This window comes from Bufo bufo, chromosome 1 (genome assembly GCF_905171765.1).
Source record: "Bufo bufo chromosome 1, aBufBuf1.1, whole genome shotgun sequence".
Taxonomy (NCBI): domain Eukaryota; kingdom Metazoa; phylum Chordata; class Amphibia; order Anura; family Bufonidae; genus Bufo; species Bufo bufo.
The window spans coordinates 835,825,983-835,845,532 of record NC_053389.1 but is presented as its reverse complement, the minus strand read 5'-3'; the positions used below and the strand labels follow the sequence as shown (position 1 = coordinate 835,845,532).

General features: G+C 51.9%; 1 protein-coding gene across 2 annotated transcripts in view; it reads right to left on the bottom strand.

Moving 5' to 3' along the window:
* KIF1C (kinesin family member 1C) overlaps positions 1 to 19,119 on the bottom strand; it is a 30,481-nt gene extending 11,362 nt beyond the window's left edge. The window contains exons 1-12 of one of the 2 annotated variants that reach the window (XM_040415320.1): positions 18,945 to 19,119; positions 13,368 to 13,688; positions 11,151 to 11,291; positions 10,952 to 11,028; positions 10,655 to 10,834; positions 8,257 to 8,322; positions 4,340 to 4,518; positions 2,484 to 2,595; positions 2,322 to 2,399; positions 2,147 to 2,212; positions 1,719 to 1,794; positions 1,402 to 1,480 (exon numbers count right to left, since the gene is read on the bottom strand). In XM_040415320.1, coding sequence (XP_040271254.1) covers positions 1,402 to 1,480; positions 1,719 to 1,794; positions 2,147 to 2,212; positions 2,322 to 2,399; positions 2,484 to 2,595; positions 4,340 to 4,518; positions 8,257 to 8,322; positions 10,655 to 10,834; positions 10,952 to 11,028; positions 11,151 to 11,256 — 1,019 coding nt within the window. In that variant the 5' untranslated portion in view covers positions 11,257 to 11,291; positions 13,368 to 13,688; positions 18,945 to 19,119. The remainder of the gene's footprint in view (positions 1 to 1,401; positions 1,481 to 1,718; positions 1,795 to 2,146; positions 2,213 to 2,321; positions 2,400 to 2,483; positions 2,596 to 4,339; positions 4,519 to 8,256; positions 8,323 to 10,654; positions 10,835 to 10,951; positions 11,029 to 11,150; positions 11,292 to 13,367; positions 13,689 to 18,944) is intronic. The other variant, XM_040415319.1, reaches the window with a different exon arrangement.
* Between the last annotated feature and the right edge of the window lie 431 nt (positions 19,120 to 19,550).

Genomic DNA, 19,550 nt, shown 5'->3' with positions numbered 1-19,550 from the left:
ATCAATTGACGCCATCACAAAACCGCTGAGTAATGACAGTCAATGTATTGGCGGGTTATAATGTCACGGCGGACAGGATCTCAGATACACAGACAAACCAACCAACAAGCTTCTAGGCGAGAAGCTGGGGAAAGGTCACTTCCTAGCGAATCCCTGACATCTCTCCCTACACTGCTAAGCCCACATTCAGACCTTGATCGTAGGAATAATGTGTCCTCGTGCCTGGGCTGAAAATACCCTAGAATCCCTGAGATGGTGAAAGGGGAATAAGGGCAGCCTGCTCCCTCAGAACCTGGAGGGGACAGACGTAACACAAACAGCCTAGACAGCAAACAAAAAAAAACAGAAACCAAACTTATCTTATCTGAGCCGGAACAGACAATCCTTCCTTCCAAGGCCAGACTGATTTCTATAACCCGCACGGAACACTGGGATTGAGTGTGATTTAAACCAATGACCCCACCCAGAGCACCTGAAGGGAGGCGGATCTAGCACGACTCCAAAACAAAACACTAAACACGTGCTGCTAATCTGGCCGAACTCCGCACATAGTCAGAGCAGGGCATGACAGTTACATCCTGTATTACACTCCACAGCTGCACTCACTATTCTGCTGGTGCAGTCACTGTGTACATACATTACTTATCCTACACTGATCCTGAGTTACATTCTGTATTATACTCCAGAGCTGCACTCACTATTCTGCTGGTGCAGTCACTGTGTACATACATTACTTATCCTGTACTGATCCTGAGTTACATCCTGTATTATACTCCAGAGCTGCACTCACTATTCTGCTGGTGCAGTCACTGTGTACATACATTACTTATCCTGTACTGATCCTGAGTTACATCCTGTATTACACTCCACAGCTGCACTCACTATTCTGCTGGTGCAGTCACTGTGTACATACATTACTTATCCTGTACTGATCCTGAGTTACATTCTGTATTATACTCCAGAGCTGCACTCACTATTCTGCTGGTGCAGTCACTGTGTACATACATTACTTATACTGTACTGATCCTGAGTTACATCCTGTATTATACTCCAGAGCTGCACTCACTATTCTGCTGGTGCAGTCACTGTGTACATACAGTACATTACTTATCCTGATCTACAACCTGTATTGTACTCCAGAGCTGCATTCACTGCTTGTTCAGTGTCTGTACACAGCTTGTACCCCAGACACAATGTATCTGATGGTGCCTATACTATGAGAGCTTTGTCCGTCCACAAGCTTCCTGTTTCCAGTAACAAGTAGCAGAATTATAAGTTCAGCTCTGGGATAAGTGACACAATGTCATGAATGTGTGTGTGTTTTGATATAATATATAAAGAGAGCAGTACACGAGATATATACAAGAGACAGAGGATACAGGGGTGACGCCAGGGCCTTACCGGAGAGTACTCATCGTCTCTTCGTAGTTTATGTCGGCCGGGCTCAGAGCTGCGATCATCGCTGTGCGCGAGTTCCCACCTGCAGCAAAAGCTCATACATTACATACAGCAGCAGCTGTCTGCATACACTGCCCAGGTCCCTATGACAAGCCCTCCGGGACAGGAGATCAGGCAGAGCTCCCCTAGTGGGCGATACATGCAGACTTATTGCACCTGTGGAGATCTGCTAATGACACCCACTACTCAATCACTAGGAGGCGCCAGATGGCAGCACCTCCTCACTGATGATGTCACTAATGCCGGATTACCAGACTCACCCAGGTTCTCCTTCAGCAGCCAGGTCAGGGCTGAGTCCCGGTAAGGAATAAAATCCGATCTCTTCTTCTTTGATTGCTGAAGAAACAGAAAAAACAACAACTTATAGTGGATGTAATGAGCCATAGGGAGTCCCGCCCGCACCTGATGACATCACAAGCCGCATACTTACATGTCATCAGCCATCTCCCCACTATGTGATACGCAGCATTGGAGAGAGATAGAGGTGAGACATGTGATAACACAGTGACCCTCACAATCCGGAGATTATAACAGTGCTGGAGCATTATAAGAGTGGGAGCCACTACACAGGACACGGAGGAGGAGGAGGGGGAGGGGGAGGAGCGACTACACAGGACACACAGAGGAGGGGGAGGGGGAGGAGCGACTACACAGGACACACAGTAGAGGAGTAACCCCACACACTCACCATTTCAGCCAGAGCTGAAATCACCTTCCCCAGCGTAGTCAGCGACTTGTTGATGTTCGCACCTTCCTACAACATGATAAGATGCACAGTTTGTGTAGGCGATCTCAGAGATCCAGCAGCGACTCCCTCTGCTGGAGGGTAGGAGAATGACAGCGGAGTGGCCAAAGTCACTCACCTTCAGACGGGTTCCTTTGGCGCCGGAGGAGTCGGCTCTCTCACTTCCTGCTAAATCCACCAAACTGATCTTACTGACCTGCAGCGTAAAGAAAGATCATGTGATCACAAGTCTACATAGTGGGGGGGGGGGGGGTAAGTGATCCCAGCCTTCCACCCACACCTTCTCCGTGTCCAGGTTGGTCATCTCATCATGTCTCTTCTGAGTGAAGACGATGGTGAAGACGGCATGTGAGCGACTGCTGGTCTCATTCATGTTAGTGGCAGCGACTGTCCTGTGGAGAGAACATGGAAGTTATACCGAGCGCACACAGACACGACACACACACAGGGTTATACCGAGCGCGCGCACACACGGGGTTATACCGAGCGCGCGCACACACGGGGTTATACCGAGCGCGCACACACACGGGGTTATACCGAGCGCACACACACACACAGGGTTATACCGAGCGCACACACACACACAGGGTTATACCGAGCGCACACACACGAGGGGTTATACCGAGCGCACACACGAGGGGTTATACCGAGCGCACACACGAGGGGTTATACCGAGCGCACACACGAGGGGTTATACCGAGCGCACACACACAAGGGGTTATAATGAGCGCACACACGAGGGGTTATACCGAGCGCACACACACACGGGGTTATACCGAGCGCACACACACAAGGGGTTATACCGAGCGCACACACACAAGGGGTTATACCGAGCACACACACACACGGGGTTATACCGAGCACACACACACACGGGGTTATACCGAGCGCACACACACACGGGGTTATACCGAGCGCACACACACACGGGGTTATACCGAGCGCGCACACACACGGGGTTATACCGAGCGCACACACACACACAGGGTTATACCGAGCGCACACACACACACAGGGTTATACCGAGCGCACACACACGAGGGGTTATACCGAGCGCACACACGAGGGGTTATACCGAGCGCACACACGAGGGGTTATACCGAGCGCACACACGAGGGGTTATACCGAGCGCACACACACAAGGGGTTATAATGAGCGCACACACGAGGGGTTATACCGAGCGCACACACACACGGGGTTATACCGAGCGCACACACACAAGGGGTTATACCGAGCGCACACACACAAGGGGTTATACCGAGCACACACACACACGGGGTTATACCGAGCACACACACACACGGGGTTATACCGAGCGCACACACACACGGGGTTATACCGAGCGCACACACACACGGGGTTATACCGAGCGCGCGCGCACACACACGGGGTTATAATGAGCGCACACACACGAGGGGTTATACCGAGCACACACACACACACACACACACACACAAGGGGTTATACCGAGCGCACACACACACACAAGGGGTTATACCAAGCGCACACACACACGGGGTTATACCGAGCGCACACACACACACACACGGGGTTATACCGAGCGCACACACACACACACACACGGGGTTATACCGAGCGCACACACACACACACGGGGTTATACCGAGCGCACACACACACACACACGGGGTTATACCGAGCGCACACACACAAGGGGTTATACCGAGCGCACACACGAGGGGTTATACCGAGCGCACACACACAAGGGGTTATACCGAGCGCACACACACAAGGGGTTATACCGAGCGCACACACACAAGGGGTTATACCGAGCGCACACACACAAGGGGTTATACCGAGCGCACACACACGAGGGGTTATACCGAGCGCACACACACGAGGGGTTATACCGAGCGCACACACACAAGGGGTTATACAGAGCGCACACACGAGGGGTTATACCGAGCGCACACACACAAGGGGTTATACTGAGCGCACACACGAGGGGTTATACCGAGCGCACACACACACAAGGGGTTATACCGAGCGCACACACACGAGGGGTTATACCGAGCGCACACACACGAGGGGTTATACCGAGCGCACACACACGAGGGGTTATACCGAGCGCACACACGAGGGGTTATACCGAGCGCACACATAGGGGCTCTTCACCTGGCCTTGTTCCCACAGTCCATGAGGTCGGCGATGTCATTATAGGAGGTGACGGCCAGTTTGGACAGGTCCTCCACATACGGCCCCAGGATGGGGTGCTCCCGCACTCTTAGGTTACCTTTACTTTTAGGGCGCAGCAGATCACGGACGCGTTCACAGTAGATCTCCATGTAGCTTACCTAGTGGTGGTATGAGAGTGATCGATACGCATACATACTATACCAGGGATGGCCGACCTGAGGCCCTCCAGCTGTTGCAAAACTACTACTCCCATCCTGCCCGGACAGTCTACAGCCATCAGCCTACAGCAGGGCATGGCGGGAGTTGTAGTTTTACAACAACTGGAGAGCCGCCAGTTGGCCATGCCTGTACTATACGTTCACCCCCCTCCTCCTATATACATATCTGTCACCTGTATATCCTACATGTACTATGCACCCCCTCCTCCTATATACATATCAGTCACCTGTATAACCTACATGTACTATGTACCCCCCCTCCTCCTATATACATATCTGTCACCTGTATATTCTACATGTACTATGTACCCCCTCCTCCTATATACATATCTGTCACCTGTATAACCTACATGTACTATGCACCCCCTCCTCCTATATACATATCTGTCACCTGTATAACCTACATGTACTATGCACCCCCCTCCTATATACATATCTGTCACCTGTATATCCTACATGTACTATGTACCCCCCTTCTCCTATATACATATCAGTCACCTGTATAACCTACATGTACTATGCACCCCCCTCCTCCTATATACATATCTGTCACCTGTATATCCTACATGTACTATGTACCCCCCCTCCTCCTATATACATATCTGTCATCTGTATATCCTACATGTACTATGCACCCCCTCCTCCTATATACATATCTGTCACCTGTATAACCTATATGTACTATGCACCCCCCCCTCCTCCTATATACATATCTGTCACCTGTATATTCTACATGTACTATGTACCCCCCCTCCTCCTATATACATATCTGTCATCTGTATATCCTACATGTACTATGCACCCCCTCCTCCTATATACATATCTGTCACCTGTATAACCTATATGTACTATGCACCCCCCCCTCCTCCTATATACATATCTGTCACCTGTATATCCTACATGTACTATGTACCCCCTCCTCCTATATACATATCTGTCACCTGTATATTCTACATGTACTATGTACCCCCCCTCCTCCTATATACATATCTGTCACCTGTATAACCTACATGTACTATGTACCCCCCTCCTCCTATATGCATATCTGTCACCTGTATAACCTACATGTACTATGTACCCCCCTTCTCCTATATACATATCAGTCACCTGTATAACCTACATGTACTATGCACCCCCCCCTCCTCCTATATACATATCTGTCACCTGTATATCCTACATGTACTATGTACCCCCCTCCTCCTATATACATATCTGTCACCTGTATATCCTACATGTACTATGCACCCCCTCCTCCTATATACATATCTGTCACCTGTATAACCTACATGTACTATGTACACCCCTCCTCCTATATGCATATCTGTCACCTGTATAACCTATATGTACTATGTACCCCCCCTCCTCCTATATACATATCTGTCACCTGTATATTCTACATGTACTATGTACCCCCCTCCTCCTATATACATATCAGTCACCTGTATAACCTACATGTACTATGCACCCCCTCCTCCTATATACATATCTGTCACCTGTATAACCTACATGTACTATGCACCCCCCCTCCTCCTATATACATATCTGTCACCTGTATAACCTACATGTACTATGTACACCCCCTCCTCCTATATACATATCAGTCACCTGTATAACCTACATGTACTATGTACACCCCCTCCTCCTATATACATATCTGTCACCTGTATAACCTACATGTACTATGCACCCCCCTCCTATATACATATCTGTCACCTGTATATCCTACATGTACTATGTACCCCCCTTCTCCTATATACATATCTGTCACCTGTATAACCTACGTGTACTATGCACCCCCCCCTCCTATATACATATCTGTCACCTGTATAACCTACATGTACTATGCACCCCCCCTCCTCCTATATACATCTGTCACCTGTATAACCTACATGTACTATGCACCCCCCCCTCCTATATACATATCTGTCACCTGTATATCCTACATGTACTATGTACCCCCCCTCCTCCTATATACATATCTGTCACCTGTATAACCTACATGTACTATGCACCCCCCTCCTATATACATATCTGTCACCTGTATAACCTACATGTACCATGTACACCCCCTCCTCCTATATACATATCAGTCACCTGTATAACCTACATGTACTATGCACCCCCCTCCTATATACATATCTGTCACCTGTATATCCTACATGTACTATGTACCCCCCCTCCTCCTATATACATATCTGTCACCTGTATAACCTACATGTACTATGCACCCCCCTCCTATATACATATCTGTCACCTGTATATCCTACATGTACTATGTACCCCCCCCTCCTCCAATATACATATCTGTCACCTGTATAACCTACATGTACTATGCACCCCCCTCCTCCTATATACATATCTGTCACCTGTATATTCTACATGTACTATGTACACCCCCTCCTCCAATATACATATCTGTCACCTGTATAACCTACGTGTACTATGCACCCCCCTCCTATATACATATCTGTCACCTGTATATCCTACATGTACTATGTACCCCCCCTCCTCCAATATACATATCTGTCACCTGTATAACCTACGTGTACTATGTACACCCCCTCCTCCAATATACATATCTGTCACCTGTATAACCTACATGTACTATGCACCCCCCTCCTATATACATATCTGTCACCTGTATATCCTACATGTACTATGTACCCCCCCTCCTCCAATATACATATCTGTCACCTGTATAACCTACGTGTACTATGTACCCCCCCTCCTCCTATATACATATCTGTCACCTGTATAACCTACATGTACTATGCACCCCCTCCTCCTATATACATATCTGTCACCTGTATAACCTACATGTACTATGCACCCCCCTCCTATATACATATCTGTCACCTGTATAACCTACATGTACTATGTACCCCCTCCTCCTATATACATATCTGTCACCTGTATAACCTACATGTACTATGTACCCCCCCCTCCTCCAATATACATATCTGTCACCTGTATATCCTACATGTACTATGCACCCCCCTCCTCCTATATACATATCTGTCACCTGTATATCCTACATGTACTATGTACCCCCCTCCTCCTATATACATATCTGTCACCTGTATAACCTACGTGTACTATGTACCCCCCCTCCTCCTATATACATATCTGTCACCTGTATATCCTACATGTACTATGTACCCCCTCCTCCTATATACATATCTGTCACCTGTATAACCTACGTGTACTATGTACCCCCCCTCCTCCTATATACATATCTGTCACCTGTATAACCTACATGTACTATGTACCCCCCTCCTCCTATATACATATCTGTCACCTGTATAACCTACGTGTACTATGTACCCCCCCTCCTCCTATATACATATCTGTCACCTGTATATCCTACATGTACTATGTACCCCCCCCTCCTCCTATATACATATCTGTCACCTGTATAACCTACGTGTACTATGCACCCCCTCCCCCTCCTCCTATAAGCATTGTGTATATAAACTATTGAGGTCATTTATGAAACTGGTGTAAAGTAGAACTGGCTGAGTCGCCCATAGCAACCAATCAGATCTCACCTTTCATTTTCCAAATGAGCTTTCCAAAATGAAAGGAGAAATCTGATTGGTGGCCATGAGTGACTCATCCGGTTCTACTTTACACCAGTTTGATAAATGCCCCCTTATATGTCCATCACATATACATCACCTCCACAGAGAAGGACAGCTGGGGGCTTTTATTCTCAGAGATCCTGGTAAATAAATCTTCACATAACTGCAAAAAAGTGGAAAATGTTCATTAGAGCTCAACGCTAACCCAGACTGATCACATGACCAGGACTAACCAATCATATCCACTACTTACATTATAATCCCATACTACCCCCTCTACCACATATGATGACATCACCTCCATACCTGGTATATAATCCCATACTACCCCCTCTACCACATATGATGACATCACCTCCATACCTGGTATATAATCCCATACTACCCCTCTACCACATATGATGACATCATCTCCATACCTGGTATAAAATCCCATACTACCCCTCTACCACATATGATGACATCATCTCCATATCTGGGGGATAATCCCATACTACCCCTCTACCACATATGATGACATCACCTCTGTACCTGGTATATAATCTTATACTACCCCTCTACCACATATGATGACATCACCTCCATACCTGGTATATAATTCTATACTACCCCTCTACTACATATGATGACATCACCTCCATACCTGGTATATAATCCTATACTACCCCTCTACTACATATGATGACATCACCTCCATACCTGGTATATAATCCCATACTACCCCCTCTACCACATATGATGACATCACCTCCATACCTGGTATATAATCCTATACTACCCCTCTACTATATATGATGACATCACCTCCATACCTGGTATATAATCATATACTACCCCTCTACTATATATGATGACATCACCTCCATACCTGGTATATAATCCCATACTACCCCTCTACCACATATGATGACATCACCTCCATACCTGGTATATAATCCCATACTACCCCCTCTACCACATATGATGACATCACCTCAATACCTGGTATATAATCCCATACTACCCCTCTACCACATATGATGACATCACCTCCATACCTGGTATATAATCCCATACTACCCCTCTACCACATATGATGACATCATCTCTATACCTGGGGGATAATCCCATACTACCCCTCTACCACATATGATGACATCACCTCCATACCTGGTATATAATCATAGACTATCCCTCTACTATATATGATGACATCACCTCCATACCTGGTATATAATCCCATACTACCCCCTCTACCACATATGATGACATCACCTCAATACCTGGTATATAATCCCATACTACCCCTCTACCACATATGATGACATCACCTCCATACCTGGTATATAATCCCATACTACCCCTCTACCACATATGATGACATCATCTCTATACCTGGGGGATAATCCCATACTACCCCTCTACCACATATGATGACATCACCTCCATACCTGGTATATAATCATAGACTATCCCTCTACTATATATGATGACATCACCTCCATACCTGGTATATAATCCCATACTACCCCCTCTACCACATATGATGACATCACCTCAATACCTGGTATATAATCCCATACTACCCCTCTACCACATATGATGACATCACCTCCATACCTGGTATATAATCCCATACTACCCCTCTACCACATATGATGACATCATCTCCATACCTGGGGGATAATCCCATACTACCCCTCTACCACATATGATGACATCACCTCTGTACCTGGTATATAATCCTATACTACCCCTCTACTATATATGATGACATCACCTCCATACCTGGTATATAATCCCATACTACCCCTCTACCACATATGATGACATCACCTCCATACCTGGTATATAATCCTATACTACCCCTCTACTACATATGATGACATCACCTCCATACCTGGTATATAATCCTATACTACCCCTCTACTATATATGATGACATCACCTCCATACCTGGTATATAATCCCATACTACCCCTCTACTATATATGATGACATCACCTCCATACCTGGTATATAATCCCATACTACCCCTCTACCACATATGATGACATCACCTCCATACCTGGTATATAATCATATACTACCCCTCTACTATATATGATGACATCACCTCCATACCTGGGGGATAATCCCATACTACCCCTCTACCACATATGATAACATCACCTCTGTACCTGGTATATAATCCTATACTATCCCTCTACTATATATGATGACATCACCTCCATACCTGGTATATAATCCCATACTACCCCTCTACCACATATGATGACATCATCTCCATACCTGGTATATAATCCCATACTACCCCTCCACCACATATGATGACATCACCTCCGTACCTGGTATATAATCCCATACTACCCCTCCACCACATATGATGACATCACCTCCATACCTGGGGGATAATCCCATACTATCCCTCTACTATATATGATGACATCACCTCCATACCTGGTATATAATCCCATACTACCCCTCTACCACATATGATGACATCACCTCCATACCTGGGGGATAATCCCATGTTGCTCGCTCTCCGGTTTCCCCATCATAGTGTAGGATTTTCCAGCTCCTGTCTGTCCATAGGCGAATATACATACATTATATCCTTCAAAAGCGTGTAAAAGCATCTCCTCCCCGATGTCCTGGTACACCCGCCGCTGAGACGCAAAATTTGGGTCTTCTTCCTGGGTGATGGAGGTGGTGACCATTACTACATTACAGACACACATCACATACACATGGGTGCCAGAGCCAGCTGAGCTTAGTGGGAGGGAAAGACGTATACACGTAAGGTATCTCACCGTGGTGTGCGACCAGTACGAGTAGTCAAACGTGAAGCTCTTCGCGGCATCTTTCGGCTGTTTAGGGTTTGAAATACCTGAAATAAGGAGAACGGTGGCCATGACATCACTTAAAGGGCCCACAACGTGAGGTCACATGATGATGGCGAAGATGAATACTAAACATGGAGGCATCCAAAATGGTGACAAAGTGGCTTACACGTGCTGTTCCCCTGCATCTGTATCACGCACTTGGCATCATGGGAGATTTCTCTGGCGTTAAAGGGACGCACGCGGACGGCGACCTTCACCGAAGCTCCCGACATCTTTAAATGGAGTCACTCAAACCAACGGCAAATCTCTGGAGAGAAAGAAGTGGGGTTAGTGTCGGCGGCCATGTCTGATCCTTACAGCGTCGGTGTAGTCACAGCCTCGGAGGTGGTGGAGTGGGTGCGTCCCTCCAGGATGGGCAGCATAAGCCGTGCCACCTTCCGATCACCAGGGAGCACAGCATCCCAAGGGTTAAACCCTGAGGACTCATATCTTACAGAGCAAAAATCTGAACCCGAGACATGAGGAGGTCATAGAAGGGGCCGACTACATACATGTGCCGGGATGGGATGGACACACGTGTGCACGCCTGGCATCCTGATGGGTGACTCGCAGCACATACATGCTGAGTGTTCGCAGGTCACGTGGGGGTGCGAATACTTTACGGAGCGCCCCCTGCTGTAGCCTATAGCCCAGGGCACAGGTGATCCAGGGAATGGCAGCGTTCCCATCCCCCTGATAATTGCTGTGTCAGAGCTGACACACTTGGCACCGCCGCCCTGCTGCCACCTCCCAGACGCCTGCTTTACATATCCTGGCATGTGGAGGATGAGTGACAAACTCCTCAGCACTTATCCTTCCTCTCACCGCCGGCATCCATCACCGACAGAGCGGGCACTGCTTAACGCCCTCTCCTGGACCGCCGTATGTAATGTGCTGCTGTGAGGCAGGACGCGGGTACAGGGACTACTCCCCCCACCATGTAAGGGTCACACCACGCTATAGCACATGTAATAACCCTCTGCTGTTGTCGCCCCCCCCCCCCCCATGTGGAGGGACCCCCGCCCCCCCCCCCATGTGGAGGGACCCCGCGGCCGCCCGCTCATATATAGTTATATACAATGAGAAATGGGATAAAAGGTAGAATATGCAGAGCATGTGTGAAGATCAGGAAAGTGAAGCGCCATCTGGCTGTGGTCCACGGTACACGCCATGTACGAGAGCCCAGGACTGCTGACATCTGCCGCAGACTATCACTCAGCTCCGTCCCAGGGAGGGGGAGGTCACATGACGCTGGGATATTCCCGGCCGCACTGACTCTTATCAGGGGCTCGTTGCACAATCCTGACCGTCTGACCTGCGCTGTTTACTGACAGGAGACTCGTCAGTCCAGTATCCTGGCGACGGGCCGGACTACCAGAAGAACCCCACCTGTCTAGGACTGCCCCTCCCCTACCGCCACATAATACTGCCATACTGTGCCCTCACCAGCTTACTACTGCTACACTGTGCCCTAACATCCAGAAAATGACTGCCATACTGTGCCCTGGAATTGAGCACAATACCGCCAGCCTGTGCTCGAGCATTGGGAAAATGACTGCCATAATGTGCCCTAGCACCCAGTACAATACTGCCATACTGTGCCCTCACAAAACATACTTCTTCTACACTGTGTCCAAGCATTGGGAAAATGACCGCCATACTGTGCCCTAGCACCCAGTACAATACCGCCATACTGTGCCCTAGCACCCAGTACAATACCGCCATACTGCGCCCTAACAACCTGCAAATTAACACTGTACCCTAGATTGCAGCACAAAACCTCCATACTGTGGCCTAGCCCCCGTCATACTGTGCATTACCTCCCAGCACAATATCGCTATACAGTTGACATACTAGTGCCACATAATACAGTGCCCTGCCACACAGAACCCAAAGCAACATAATACTGCCACACCGTGCCCAGCAAACAAAGCCCTATTCTGCATGCCAAGTATAGAAATGCCCAAGTGACAGCGTCACACTGAGGAAAGGACCAGGTTTTACAGTGCCCTGTATCAGCATCCCCTGCGGTCACAGTGCCATGGTAGTGCACAGCGCCTCCTCTGGTGACCGCAGGAAGTTGCCTTATCCAGAGCCGGTCAGGAGAAGCGCCTGCTCCTCACTGGGTCCTAGCATGGTGGGAGTTGTAGTTCCAGAGTGGCTACCACTCCTACCAGGACGGCGGTATTAGCAGTGTGTGTCGCGAGAGAGTAGATTGTCAGCTCCGCAGGGACAGGGCGTCACAAGTTGTAAAGAAGCAATGAGGCGACCACCTTGTCATTTGCAGATGCCATGAGGAGACGTATAGGGCACAGCCGATCCCCTATAGAGCGGGCGTTCTTACCGCAGTCTCCTGGCGCCCGTCTCGCTCTGTCACATTATTCCGAACAGTCTCACGTCTTGTAATAATCCGCTCCACAATCAGACAGGGAGTGACGGGACCGGCATCACCCGCGGGCGTCCAGAGTATCAGGGCTACTAGCGTGCTCCGCAGCTGCCGGTCTGGATGGCCTCCCCCATCACATAAGGATGAATGGCTTGTCCCAACATGTGTCTCCCACTTCCGTCCCTTTTTACATACACAGTGCCCGGCAGGGGTGGGCACATCCAAGATGGCGGGACGGGTCCCAGCCACGACACTCAGGATGACGGGAGGTTCAGGAATCTGCAGGTATAAAGAGGACAGGTCACAGCCAGAGGGGTGGGAGAGTCCCCTGTACAAGAAGAAGGAGGGGGGGGGGGGGGGGGCAGCGCAGAAGAGGAGGAGGAGGAGGAGGAGCAGCGCAGAAGAGGAGGAGGAGGAGGAGGAGCAGCGCAGAAGAGGAGGAGGAGGAGGAGAAGCAGCGCAGAAGAGGAGGAGGAGGAGGAGGAGCAGCGCAGAAGAGGAGGAGGAGGAGGAGGAGCAGCGCAGAAGAGGAGGAGGAGGAGGAGAAGCAGCGCAGAAGAGGAGGAGGAGGAGGAGAAGCAGCGCAGAAGAGGAGGAGGAGGAGGAGAAGCAGCGCAGAAGAGGAGGAGGAGGAGGAGAAGCAGCGCAGAAGAGGAGGAGGAGGAGGAGGAGAAGCAGCGCAGAAGAGGAGGAGGAGGAGGAGGAGAAGCAGCGCAGAAGAGGAGGAGGAGGAGGAGGAGAAGCAGCGCAGAAGAGGAGGAGGAGGAGGAGGAGAAGCAGCGCAGAAGAGGAGGAGGAGGAGGAGGAGAAGCAGCGCAGAAGAGGAGGAGGAGGAGGAGGAGAAGCAGCGCAGAAGAGGAGGAGGAGGAGGAGGAGAAGCAGCGCAGAAGAGGAGGAGGAGGAGGAGGAGAAGCAGCGCAGAAGAGGAGGAGGAGGAGGAGGAGAAGCAGCGCAGAAGAGGAGGAGGAGGAGGAGGAGGAGAAGCAGCGCAGAAGAGGAGGAGGAGGAGGAGGAGGAGAAGCAGCGCAGAAGAGGAGGAGGAGGAGGAGGAGGAGAAGCAGCGCAGAAGAGGAGGAGGAGGAGGAGGAGAAGCAGCGCAGAAGAGGAGGAGGAGGAGGAGGAGAAGCAGCGCAGAAGAGGAGGAGGAGGAGGAGAAGCAGCGCAGAAGAGGAGGAGGAGGAGGAGGAGAAGCAGCGCAGAAGAGGAGGAGGAGGAGGAGGAGAAGCAGCGCAGAAGAGGAGGAGGAGGAGGAGGAGGAGAAGCAGCGCAGAAGAGGAGGAGGAGGAGGAGGAGAAGCAGCGCAGAAGAGGAGGAGGAGGAGGAGAAGCAGCGCAGAAGAGGAGGAGGAGGAGGAGAAGCAGCGCAGAAGAGGAGGAGGAGGAGGAGAAGCAGCGCAGAAGAGGAGGAGGAGGAGGAGAAGCAGCGCAGAAGAGGAGGAGGAGGAGGAGAAGCAGCGCAGAAGAGGAGGAGGAGGAGGAGAAGCAGCGCAGAAGAGGAGGAGGAGGAGGAGAAGCAGCGCAGAAGAGGAGGAGGAGGAGGAGAAGCAGCGCAGAAGAGGAGGAGGAGGAGGAGAAGCAGCGCAGAAGAGGAGGAGGAGGAGGAGAAGCAGCGCAGAAGAGGAGGAGGAGGAGAAGCAGCGCAGAAGAGGAGGAGGAGGAGAAGCAGCGCAGAAGAGGAGGAGGAGGAGAAGCAGCGCAGAAGAGGAGGAGGAGGAGAAGCAGCGCAGAAGAGGAGGAGGAGGAGAAGCAGCGCAGAAGAGGAGGAGGGGCAGCGCAGAAGAGGAGGAGGAGCAGCGCAGAAGAGGAGGAGGAGCAGCGCAGAAGAGGAGGAGGAGCAGCGCAGAAGAGGAGGAGGAGGAGGGGCAGCGCAGAAGAAGAGGAGGAGGAGGAGGGGGGGCAGCGCAGAAGAGGAGGAGGGGGAGGAGGAGGGGGGGCAGCGCAGAAGAGGAGGAGGAGGAGGAGGAGGAGGAGGAGGGGCAGCGCAGAAGAGGAGGAGGAGGAGAAGCAGCGCAGAAGAGGAGGAGGAGGAGGAGAAGCAGCACAGAAGAGGAGGAGGAGGAGGAGAAGCAGCGCAGAAGAGGAGGAGGAGGAGGAGAAGCAGCGCAGAAGAGGAGGAGGAGGAGAAGCAGCGCAGAAGAGGAGGAGGAGGAGGAGAAGCAGCGCAGAAGAGGAGGAGGAGGAGAAGCAGCGCAGAAGAGGAGGAGGAGGAGAAGCAGCGCAGAAGAGGAGGAGGAGGAGAAGCAGCGCAGAAGAGGAGGAGGAGGAGAAGCAGCGCAGAAGAGGAGGAGGAGGAGGAGCAGCGCAGAAGAGGAGGAGGAGGAGAAGCAGCGCAGAAGAGGAGGAGGAGGAGAAGCAGCGCAGAAGAGGAGGAGGAGGAGAAGCAGCGCAGAAGAGGAGGAGGAGGAGAAGCAGCGCAGAAGAGGAGGAGGAGGAGAAGCAGCGCAGAAGAGGAGGAGGAGGAGAAGCAGCGCAGAAGAGGAGGAGGGGCAGCGCAGAAGAGGAGGAGGGGCAGCGCAGAAGAGGAGGAGGAGCAGCGCAGAAGAGGAGGAGGAGCAGCGCAGAAGAGGAGGAGGAGCAGCGCAGAAGAGGAGGAGGAGCAGCGCAGAAGAAGAGGAGGAGGAGGAGGGGGGGCAGCGCAGAAGAGGAGGAGGGGGAGGAGGAGGGGGGGCAGCGCAGAAGAGGAGGAGGAGGAGGAGGAGGGGCAGCGCAGAAGAGGAGGAGGAGGGGGGGCAGCGCAGAAGAGGAGGAGGAGGGGGAGGGGGCGCAGAAGAAGAGGAGGAGGAGGAGGGGGAGGGGGCGCAGAAGAAGAGGAGGAGGAGGAGGGGGGGGCAGCGCAGAAGAGGAGGAGGAGGAGGAGGAGGAAGAGGAGGAGGAGGAGGAGGAGGAGGAGGAGGAGGAGGAGGAGGAGGAGGGGGGGCAGCGCAGAAGAGGAGGAGGAGGAGGGGGGGGCAGCGCAGAAGAGGAGGAGGAGGAGGAGGGGGGGCAGCGCAGAAGAGGAGGAGGAGGGGGAGGGGGGGGGCAGCGCAGAAGAAGAGGAGGAGGGGGGGCAGCGCAGAAGAGGAGGAGGAAGAGGAGGAGGAGAAGGAGGAGGAGGAGGAGGGGGAGGGGGAGGGGGGGCAGCGCAGAAGAGGAGGAGGAGGAGGAGGAGGAGGGGGGGCAGCGCAGAAGAGGAGGAGGGGGAAGGGGGGCAGCGCAGAAGAGGAGGAGGGGGAGGGGGGGCAGCGCAGAAGAGGAGGAGGGGGAGGGGGGGCAGCGCAGAAGAGGAAGAGGAGGAGGAGGGGGGGCGCGCAGAAGAGGAGGGGGAGGGGGGCAGCGCAGAAGAGGAGGAGGAGGAGGGAGGGGGGCAGCGCAGAAGAGGAGGAGGAGGAGGAGGAGGGGGGGGGCAGTATACTGTACGGCACACAGGGGCAGTGTATACTGTACGGCACACAGGGGCAGTGTATACTGTACGGCACACAGGGGCAGTGTATACTGTACGGCACACAGGGGCAGTGTATACTGTACGGCACACAGGGGCAGTGTATACTGTACGGCACACAGGGGCAGTGTATTGTACTGTATACAGGGGCAGTGTATACTGTACGGCACACAGGGGCAGTGTATACTGTACGGTACACAGGGGTAGTATATTGTACTGTATACAGGGGCAGTGTATACTGTACGGCACACAGGGGCAGTATACTGTACGGTACACAGGGGCAGTATATACTGTACGGTACACAGGGGCAGTATATACTGTACGGTACACAGGGGCAGTGTATACTGTACGGTACACAGGGGCAGTATACTGTACGGCACACAGGGGCAGTGTATACTGCACGGCACACAGGGGCAGTATACTGTACGGCACACAGGGGCAGTGTATACTGCACGGCACACAGGGGCAGTGTATACTGCACGGCACACAGGGGCAGTGTATACTGTACGGTACACAGGGGCAGTATATACTGTACGGCACACAGGGGCAGTGTATACTGCACGGCACACAGGGGCAGTATACTGTACGGTACACAGGGGCAGTATACTGCACGGCACACAGGGGCAGTGTATACTGCACGGCACACAGGGGCAGTATATACTGTACGGTACACAGGGGCAGTATACTGTACGGCACACAGGGGCAGTGTATACTGCACGGCACACAGGGGCAGTGTATACTGCACGGCACACAGGGGCAGTGTATACTGCACGGCACACAGGGGCAGTGTATACTGCACGGCACACAGGGGCAGTGTATACTGCACGGCACACAGGGGCAGTGTATACTGCACGGCACACAGGGGCAGTGTATACTGTACGGCACACAGGGGCAGTGTATACTGTACGGCACACAGGGGCAGTGTATACTGTACGGCACACAGGGGCAGTGTATACTGCACGGCACACAGGGGCAGTGTATACTGTACGGCACACAGGGGCAGTATACTGTACGGTACACAGGGGTAGTATATTGTACTGTATACAGGGGCAGTGTATACTGCACGGCACACAGGGGCAGTGTATACTGCACGGCACACAGGGGCAGTATACTGTACGGTACACAGGGGCAGTGTATACTGTACGGTACACAGGGGCAGTGTATACTGTACGGCACACAGGGGCAGTATATACTGTACGGCACACAGGGGCAGTGTATACTGCACGGCACACAGGGGCAGTGTATACTGCACGGCACACAGGGGCAGTATACTGTACGGTACACAGGGGCAGTATACTGCACGGCACACAGGGGCAGTGTATACTGCACGGCACACAGGGGCAGTATATACTGTACAGTACACAGGGGCAGTATACTGTACGGCACACAGGGGCAGTGTATACTGTACGGCACACAGGGGCAGTGTATACTGCACGGCACACAGGGGCAGTGTATACTGCACGGCACACAGGGGCAGTGTATACTGCACGGCACACAGGGGCAGTGTATACTGCACGGCACACAGGGGCAGTGTATACTGCACGGCACACAGGGGCAGTGTATACTGTACGGCACACAGGGGCAGTGTATACTGTACGGCACACAGGGGCAGTGTATACTGTACGGCACACAGGGGCAGTGTATACTGTACGGTACACAGGGGTAGTATATTGTACTGTATACAGGGGCAGTATACTGTACGGCACACAGGGGCAGTGTATACTGTACGGCACACAGGGGTAGTATACTGTACGGTACACAGGGGCAGTGTATACTGTACGGCACACAGGGGCAGTGTATACTGCACGGCACACAGGGGCAGTGTATACTGTACGGCACACAGGGGCAGTGTATACTGCACGGCACACAGGGGCAGTGTATACTGCACGGCACACAGGGGCAGTGTATACTGTACGGCACACAGGGGCAGTGTATACTGTACGGCACACAGGGGCAGTATACTGTACGGCACACAGGGGTAGTATATTGTACTGTATACAGGGGTATATAATATAAAGGGCAGTATATATAATGTACAACTCAGTTTACACTACACGCTTATCACATGCGGTTCTCCGCCGCACGGAGCACACGGTCAGTACGGAGCGGGTGACGTACCACTGGGGTGTCCGGTGCCGGGCTCAGTTTCTCGGTTTTGGGGCCGCTCTTGATCTTGGGCCCGGCGGCTCCTCCTCGTCCTCTCAGCTGCTTATCCCGGCGGGAGCCGCCATCACCAGGCCGGGAACCCCCGCCCACCAGATGACATCATCACGTCACCATCCGGCAGCCACGCCTAATGCGCGACTGCATTCCACATCCACCGTCTGTCACACATAGTGTGTGCCCCGCCCACCACCTGTCACTCATAGTGTGTGCCCCGCCCACCACCTGTCACTCAGCAAGTCAGTTCCGCCCAACAACTGTCACTCAGGCCTTTTATTCCTTTTACCTACTACTTTGCATGTCCCCGACGGCTGTGACGTCACCTGTCAATCGAGCGGGAAAACAGACTGGAAGAGACACCGTGAGGTGTGTGGAACAGACAGAAGTGTGAGAAAAACTGAGGAGGAGAGGATGGGGTGTGGGGAGGAGAAGGGGTGTGAGGAAAACTGAGGAGGAGAGGGCAGGGTGTGAGGAAAAGCAAGAATGAGAGGACATTGTGTGAGGAAAAGTAAGGAGGAGAGCACAGGGTGTGAGGAAAAGTAAGGAGGAGAGGGTGTGAGG